This window comes from Sitodiplosis mosellana, unplaced genomic scaffold (genome assembly GCF_009176505.1).
Source record: "Sitodiplosis mosellana isolate CC-2019 unplaced genomic scaffold, AAFC_SMos_1.0 Smas_scaffold_4, whole genome shotgun sequence".
Lineage (NCBI taxonomy): Eukaryota > Metazoa > Arthropoda > Insecta > Diptera > Cecidomyiidae > Sitodiplosis > Sitodiplosis mosellana.
Window position 1 is genome coordinate 1,165,463 of NW_022595247.1, and position 8,287 is coordinate 1,173,749.

Here is an 8,287-nt window from a genome sequence, read left to right on the forward strand (position 1 = left end):
TTTCAATACACAAACAAAACACCGTTTGAGCACTTTGGAAATGATGTTTCAGTTTTTGAACGATTATTACATAATTTTGCTGCAATGAAATTATGGAATAATCACTTTACACCGTTCTTTTAGTCAATAAATTGTGTGATAATCCCAAAAACATCAGTCGAATCACTGTGGAATTTAATAAGTATTTTCATTCATTGAACTGAAAATCCACAATAAGTTCTTCGCTACACTCGCTGCGTACTTAATAATTCAAATAGTTTCATCATTTTTGTTTCATATTTAAAACAAAACACAATTTTTTAAAAGACCATTGAAATTAAAAAAAAGAATAAAACAATAAACTCAAGTTATAAATATATTTTAAGCACATATCAAATCCATCCACACTATGACATCATTTACATAAATTGATGACAAAAAAATAGTTTTATCATAAGTGTCAACATCAATCTCATTATTATTATTACTATTATTCGCAGCAGTGGGTCGGGTACTCTGAAGTTATGGTTGTGTCATATGTTGTTGTTGTTGTCAAATAAAAGAAAAAGAAATTACAAAAGAACAAACAACAGCTAGAACGATGTCAACAAATCGATTAGCATAGGCAATAATAAACCATGAATAATCGATAAGACGAATCGGACGAAAAACCGACTATTCCTGTGAAATGAACTAAAAGTGAAATAGAGCAATTTTTTTTTTGTGGTGAAGGCATGAGCTTTATAAAAGATCCTTGTGGGATTGTGTGCATTTTGATAACTTATTCGGCAATTTTGTACGCGGACTATGTGGTCACACAATGGATTGTCTTGTACACGATGCCAAATAGTCTGTGGGGCCCAATCAATGTGGTGTTATTCAATACGATCATTTTTCTACTGGCCATTTCCCATTTGAAAGCCGTATTTTGTGATCCGGGCCTGGTGCCGTTAGCTCGATTGGAATTTTCCGATTTTCATGCGGCTCGCAACCATGAACATCGCTATGCCGACGAAGATTGGACGGTTTGCACGCGATGCGAAACATATCGGCCGCCCAGAGCGCACCATTGCCGAATTTGTAAACGGTGCATTCGGTACGTCGACGAATATATTTCTAAAAACCGCTTGAATTGTAATTTATGTTTTATTCTTTTCTTTTCTTTTCTTGTTAGACGCATGGATCATCATTGTCCGTGGATAAATGTAAGTGAATTCAATCGATTGCAAGATAAGTCCAAATATTCATCACATTTTCTTTTTCTCTTGTATAGAATTGTGTCGGCGAACGAAATCAAAAGTTTTTTCTGCAATTTCTGGTATACGTCTGTATACTATCAATTTATTCTGTATTCCTGGTAATTGCCTCGTGGATTTACCCATGCACCGGTGATATGTGTACAAATGATTTGTCTGAGGCGCAGTCCAGAATGTACGTTCATTCTGTCATCGCATTTTTGCATATCCCGTTATAATTTATGCCGATTTTTTTTTCGTCAACAGGTTACATTCCGTGCTTCTACTGCTAGTGTCAAGTCTGTTTGGACTGTTTGTAATTGCAATAATGATAGATCAGTTGAGTGCAATTTTTTATGACGAAACGCCTATTGAGGCTTTACAATTCCGCGGTTCTTATCGCATCACCAATCCCAAATTACTGTTATTGGCCGACGTGTTTGGGAATATGCATCCATTATTTTGGCTTTTCCCCTGTACAGAACCAAAAACATATGATACTCCTTTAATCAGTCATGATGTATAACTTATTATATTATAAATAAGTCAAAATAAATTAAGTGTGAATAAACATGCACGCCTTGCTGTGTGCAAATCATTCTAAAAAGGGTTTTCAACAAAAAAAATTACGCTTTTTTTTATATACATGCGCCTTATGAACCAATTGCATTAGGTCCTTTAAGTACGTTAAGTACGGCATATGCCTAATCGATGACACATACCGACAACACATTGCTCAATGTGACATTTGGAGTTTGACAAGCGGAGAAAAAACTATATTAAAAGCGGTATTCACACGTGTTTGACAAGATTTTCAAACAGTTTGCAAACGAAACACAAGACCAGAAGAAAAGATGGGACGCGGAATGAAAAGAAATCGATTCGCACAGAAGCGACGAGAGCGCAAGGAGCAAGGAACAAAGGACCCCAACGTCAAACCGGAACGAGCACCATATCAAGAAATCGTGAAGGAAAATGAAAAGTTTGTGCGCTATTATCAACATGCCGGAATTTGTCCAGAAACCGAATGGAATGACCTGCTCGAGACAATTCGCAGCGATTTACCGGCAACATTCCGTTTGAGTGGCTCGAAGAATACAGCTAAACGATTGCTTGAAATCATTCGAAATGAATTTTTCACCAAATATGTGTCAGAATCAATTGTTGAAAATGTGAAAAAGGCACCGATTTGTTTGCCTTGGTACCCGAACCAAATGGCTTATCAATTGGAACTGTCACGCAAAGATATCCGACGAAGCGAATCACATTACAAATTGCACAATTTTCTGATTGCCGAAACTGATGCGGGCAGTATTAGTCGACAGGAGGCAGTGTCAATGATACCGCCATTGGGTGAGCTCATTTTTCATATTAATTGTGGAATTGTCATTTTCGTATGAAATGGGAAAAATAATTTATTTTTTTGTTCTTTTTAGTACTTGATGTGAAGCCTCATCACAAAGTGTTGGACATGTGTGCAGCGCCTGGTTCAAAAACGGCCCAACTCATCGAAGCTCTTCATGCTGATGAAGCGATACCGTCTGGTTTTGTTGTTGCCAATGATGTACGTGGTGATTTCGTAGTTTCAAATAACATTGAATCATTTTATTCATCGATTTTACATTTCGTAGGTCGACAACAACCGATGCTACATGTTGGTGCATCAAGCAAAGCGATTAAACTCCCCATGTTTCGTTGTTGTCAATCAAGACAGTTCATGTATGCCAGCATTCAGAACGCCCGAAGGTTCAATCTTGAAATTCGACCGTATTTTATGTGACGTGCCATGCACTGGCGATGGAACAATGAGAAAGAATCCGGACATTTGGAAGAAATGGCATTTGGGCAACGCATTGAATTTGCATGGTACTCAGTATCGCATTGCGCGCCGTGGCGCCGAGATGCTAGATATCGGCGGTCGTCTTGTGTACAGTACATGTTCACTGAACCCAGTCGAAAACGAAAGTGTGCTGCATCGTTTGCTGAAAGATGCTGAAGGCGCATTAGAATTGGTTGATGGTTCCGAATTGGTGCCTGGCTTGAAATACGCACCGGGAATCTCTTACTGGGAGCTAAGCGACAAAAATTGCGAGAAATTCTACAAAACATTCGATGAAGTTCCAAAAGAACTACACACGCAAATTCGTCCCCAAATGTTTCCACCATCAGCGGATGAAGTAGCCAAATATTCGCTGGACAAGTGTATGCGTATTTTGCCTCATTTCCAGAACACAGGCGGATTCTTTGTGGCTGCGCTAACAAAGAAAGGTCCATTGCCATGGGAACGAAAACCAAAAGAATCAAAAATGGAACAAGATGTTGCTGCCAGTGACGAACATCAGCCAGACGCTCCGGCTGGAGAAGTGGAAGAGAAACGCGTTCCATGGGGTCCACAACGCAAAAAACGACGCATTTATGGCTACAAAGAAGATCCGTTTGTATTTTTCACGGAAGAAGAACCAGTATGGCAAGGAATTCAATCATTCTTTGACATTGATAACGACAAATTGGATGCGTTCAAGCCAACGCAATTGTTGACACGTTCATTGGTTGGCAAAAAGAAGAACATTTACTTCTGCTCGCAAGCGGTCAAGGAATTGGTACAAGCGAATGAAGAAAATGTGAAAATTATTAACACGGGTGTTAGAGTGTTCGCCCGGTGTGATCATCGTCACATGCGTTGTGAATTCCGTTTGGCAAACGAAGGATTGGAAGCAATTTACGATGTGATTGGTGATCGTCGTCGTATTGATGTCACCAAAAACGATATGATCTCGTTGCTAGAGCATAACGACGCACAAAATCCACCGCCACTTGAAATGCTCAGCCAACAGGTGAACGAACGAATGCAAAACATTGAAGCGGGCAGCTGTTTACTCGTGTACACCGATGAAGCTGGATTCACACTCAAGGCTGTCGGTTGGAAGGGAGCCAAATCACTTCGTGCATATATAGATCTAAACGATTCCATCCATTTGCTGCGATTGCTGGGAGCGGACGTATCGAAATTTGTAGTGAACAAATTCCAGAAGAAAGCCGACGAAGACAACTCTGCTGAAAATATCACAGATGAAAACACCACTGCAAAAGACGGCAACGTTTTGATAAATACCAATGATGATGAGGATAACAATTCACAGGAAGACATCACCGATGATTTAACCAATTAAAATCAGAAATAGTTGTTTTCTTGCTTTCATTTATTCTAAAAAAAAAATAAAATTCTTTCACATTATTGTTTAACAAGAGAATCGTTTGTTTTTATCTTCGAAAAATTAATATTTGGCATTTACTTAGAATGCTTATTACACTAGACTCCAACAGAAATATTATTTTTTTCTGCGAACGGTATTTCTATATACCTTAGCCAACTACAAAGAAATTCTCTGAATAGAATACTTTGGCTCTGATGAAAGTGTCTGAAACTTATTCGGTTAAAATTTATAAAAAAGTCATAATTGATGATCATGAGTACATATTTTAGAAATAATTAATATAAAAAGTAAAAAAAAAGTGTATTAAGTTGAATACGTCATGGGTCCGCCAACAAAATATTCATTAATGGATTGTTTCAACTGACAGCTGTTGATAAAAATCTGCCACCAAATCCTTTTCAATGGTCCAAGGTTGATCGCGATACTTGATGAGAATTTCCAGACATTTTTGTTTGAGGATAGCACATTTCGATCCATCGGAGAATTTAACTTTCTTCATGTCCAGTTCTTTGGCTAAATATTGATATTCCGCGTCAGATTTAATGACATCCGATGAAATTGGATAGCTCTTATTTTTGCATTTTTCACATTCGCATTGAAACCCAAAATCGTTGCTTAAACCCTTTTGACGTTCAGCGCGTGAATGATTGAAGTATCCACTTCCATATGATATAAAAAGTTGATCGCCTTTTTTGACATGACGTGATGTAATGCAAGTCGACTTATTTTCGTAATTGCTGCATAGTACATTCGGCGCACAAGAGTGATTGAAATGATTTCGAAGCAAGAATATACCGCCATTTGCTTGATTTTGAAACGAGTTGCAGAAAACAAGGTAAGTGTGAAACACGCATAAATGCATCAAAAAGCGGCTTTTCTTGTGTGATGAAAATGCAGCTTTTATTTGTGGCATCTTCAAGAGAATTTCAAACGCATCATGAGCACGAGCCATTAATTCATCCTCTTTTAATGAACCCAGCCAGAGATTTAGTGTCAGAAATAAGCGGTATTTTGACTTGTTGTCGACAATCGAATGTGGTACGTTTGCCATTTTCTTTGGATCTTGAATCACGTTCTCCACAAAAGACATCAGCGTATCCACATAACACGCCGAATCGTCATCGGCTGCAAAAATATCCAGAGCACATACAATTGATCGTATTGCATACTCAACTAATGGATTGTCATCTTTACTACTTCGACCGCATCGCATTTTATGCAAATCATTTTGGGCACAAATTTCATCGCAAAACAACCCAAACGTACAGTTCTGGCAAGCAATGAAATTGGTCATATGTTTGAAACAAGTATCACAAATATTCAGGCCTGCATGCATTACAATCATAGTTATGAATGCTTCTTCAACCACTATCACTTTTCCCACATCGATGTCTTGCTTTGCAACAAAATGACGTCCGAATTTCTCGTTGTATTTCATCTCCAGCACATTGGCCATGCCAGGAAACGCACCGTCTGCTTCAAAATCCAATGGGTGCGCTCTTTGAGTTTGGTTTCTTATTTTTCATTTGATTCAAACAGTATGCACGACGTTCTTCTAATTTAGACATTTTTTCTTTCGGATAATTAGACTTTTCTGCCATTTCAATGTCATTAACACATTTGTCAAACATTCCAAGTTTGAGGAAACAATGTGAACGATTGGCATATGCAAAACAAACATTTTCTGAACCAATTTCGGCATAGCGTTTTGCGTTTTTGAAAAACTGACATATAATTTTTGAAAATGACTATATTCCCGTTGAGCCAAAATCTCTGGATAATATAACCATGAAAAATCACTCAAAAATGTAGTTGTACTTGAAAATAGTGTAAAATTTACACTTCCAGTGGACGCGGGTTAATAAACAAAATTGACTCATTTATTGAATTCAATATAAAAAAATTTATGTAACAATGCAATTAAATTTCTTACTTTTGCCGATTTCAAGATGCTTTCGCTAATGCTATTCGCTTACATAGCGAATTTTTGGCGCCAAACGCGCCGGCGAGGAATGCTTGGGCATGCGCAGCGCGGGATTTGAATGAGGAGAAATGCGCGCGAAGCAAGAGCGACAGAAGAGACCGATCGAATGACAGGAGCGAGTTAGCGGCAATTTTAAATGACTGAAACTTTGAATGTTTTTGTTCAATTTGGAACAGCGTCAATGTTTCTAAACTGAAAAGAGGGATGTGACAACAAGAAAAAAAATGCTTGTTTTAATTTTCAAATTACATTTTGTTAGGATCGATCATTTTGAGTAATATGATTTCTTCGTTTATCTTTAGACATTTGTTCATTAATGTAATGTTTCTCTGCTTCTTTCGCTTTGAGATAGTTTGACCACGTAGGAGGGCCGTTTATAAGTTATTGAGAATTCGGTCTGAAATGCGCTTTTTTCGATCCTTCAGATTTTGAATGACTCTTTCGTAGTCAGCTATTTTTACCGAGATTTCGCATACTTCGTGAAGCAATTTCTTCTTATTATCGTCATCATCTAAGGTGATCACGTCGTGTTCATCATCCTGTGATGAATTGCCCATTTCAGTGGCCTTGGTCTTCTTATTCGGTTCTGGATCGGCTTGTTTTTCCATCATACCGTTATCACTTTTGCGCTTTTGATGAATTTGGTTTTGGCAGTTTTCCGCTGCAGTTTCGGTTATGACGGAATTGGTCAGCAGATTCCCATCTAGGATTGAATGACCATTACCACTGTTGTCACCATTGTCAACTGGAAGTTCCATATCGGTTACATTGTCGTTTTCGAAAAATGCCGCGAAACTCGTAGATGTGCATGTCCGATGCTCGTCGGTTGCCTCTGAACCTTCTGAGGCGTAAGCACCCGGGAACATGTCAATCAAATGCTGTTTCACATCACTTATGGCTATTTCGGTTGGAGCCGGAACGAACGAACCGAATTTATTAACGACGTTTTTGATGTGTTCGTCGACTTCCTGAAAAACGGATGGCAAAAATTGCAATCAATAAAATGACTGTAGATCAGAATAAGTCATCTCAAATAACCTTGTAGGCCCTTTGGTGATCTGCTTTTTGATCTGCATCCTCCGGCTCTTCACGTTTTATTTGCTTCGAATACAAGAAGCACTGAGTAAACGGTACTTCGGCTTCTTGATGGTCGCCGAAACATACAATGGTGGCCTCTTTGAGGACATCATTGAACGCTGTCAGTTTGGCCAGCCAAATTGGAAAATCATCCAACTTTGCCAAAACTACCAAATGTGGCTTGAAGCACACGCCTTCGAAGAAAGTAGCATTTGAGTCCTTATTCAACCGGGATTCGTAGCAATCCGGACACTTGTTGATGGCATCGGCTTCTGCACGGCATGCTTCTTTGAACGATTGGGCTACTTTGTATTTATAGGAACCTTCTACGATTTGATGAATGGACAATACTTATTTGAAACTTCAATCGAATTTAACAATTTTTTTTTCAAATGGAACTTACTTCGATATGTTTGGCCCAACTTGTCAATGTCAATCAAAAATTTGTCGATACTCGTGTATCTGTCAGGGTTCGACGAAATATCATTCAAACCAATTGTGCGCGAATTATTTTGTGTGTATTGCAACCACTTGTACTGATTGTCGATTAAAAGAAGTTAATGAAGTGCTTATTCAAGTCAAGTGAAGGGATATGTTATTTAAAAACACTACACTAAATTTTACTTACTTTTTCGTAATTGATAAGTTCGGCAAAAACATCTTTGAACAGATTAATGCCCGTTGTAAGTGGTTCGGATTTAATTAAATCCAAAGATTTAATTTTCAACTTTGCGGAAACGGCCAAAATATGAAAGGTGATTGGGTAGGACGTAAAATTTGGGCGAAAATAAGAAAAA

The 8,287-nt window shown here is 38.2% G+C and overlaps 4 protein-coding genes across 5 annotated transcripts; 2 read left to right on the top strand and 2 right to left on the bottom strand.

Moving 5' to 3' along the window:
* Positions 1 to 47: 47 nt before the first annotated feature.
* LOC129566677 (palmitoyltransferase ZDHHC3) lies at positions 48 to 1,853 on the top strand. 2 transcript variants are annotated; one of them, XM_055442822.1, is made up of 5 exons: positions 48 to 181; positions 480 to 1,075; positions 1,154 to 1,184; positions 1,253 to 1,410; positions 1,482 to 1,853. In XM_055442822.1, exons 2-5 carry the CDS (start codon positions 714 to 716, stop codon positions 1,738 to 1,740), a joined length of 810 nt encoding a protein of 269 aa, XP_055298797.1. In that variant the 5' UTR covers positions 48 to 181; positions 480 to 713; the 3' UTR covers positions 1,741 to 1,853. The 2 variants fall into 2 exon arrangements, with proteins under 2 accessions (XP_055298797.1, XP_055298796.1); XM_055442821.1 differs by having other exon boundaries at positions 101 to 237.
* A 112-nt stretch (positions 1,854 to 1,965) lies between these two features.
* On the top strand, positions 1,966 to 4,460 carry LOC129566675 (tRNA (cytosine(34)-C(5))-methyltransferase). Its single transcript, XM_055442819.1, has 3 exons — positions 1,966 to 2,567; positions 2,651 to 2,778; positions 2,846 to 4,460. Exons 1-3 carry the CDS (start codon positions 2,069 to 2,071, stop codon positions 4,382 to 4,384), a joined length of 2,166 nt encoding a protein of 721 aa, XP_055298794.1. The 5' UTR covers positions 1,966 to 2,068; the 3' UTR covers positions 4,385 to 4,460.
* On the bottom strand, positions 4,327 to 6,119 carry LOC129566676 (uncharacterized). Its single transcript, XM_055442820.1, has 2 exons — positions 4,508 to 6,119; positions 4,327 to 4,419 (listed from the first exon to the last, which is right to left on the bottom strand). The coding sequence occupies exon 1, from the start codon at positions 5,883 to 5,885 to the stop codon at positions 4,773 to 4,775; it is 1,113 nt and encodes a 370-aa protein (XP_055298795.1). The 5' UTR covers positions 5,886 to 6,119; the 3' UTR covers positions 4,327 to 4,419; positions 4,508 to 4,772.
* Positions 6,120 to 6,534: 415 nt separating this feature from the next.
* LOC129566689 (uncharacterized) lies at positions 6,535 to 7,481 on the bottom strand. The gene is made up of 2 exons (XM_055442844.1): positions 7,452 to 7,481; positions 6,535 to 7,381 (listed from the first exon to the last, which is right to left on the bottom strand). Exon 2 carries the CDS (start codon positions 7,277 to 7,279, stop codon positions 6,788 to 6,790), a length of 492 nt encoding a protein of 163 aa, XP_055298819.1. The 5' UTR covers positions 7,280 to 7,381; positions 7,452 to 7,481; the 3' UTR covers positions 6,535 to 6,787.
* Positions 7,482 to 8,287: the final 806 nt, after the last annotated feature.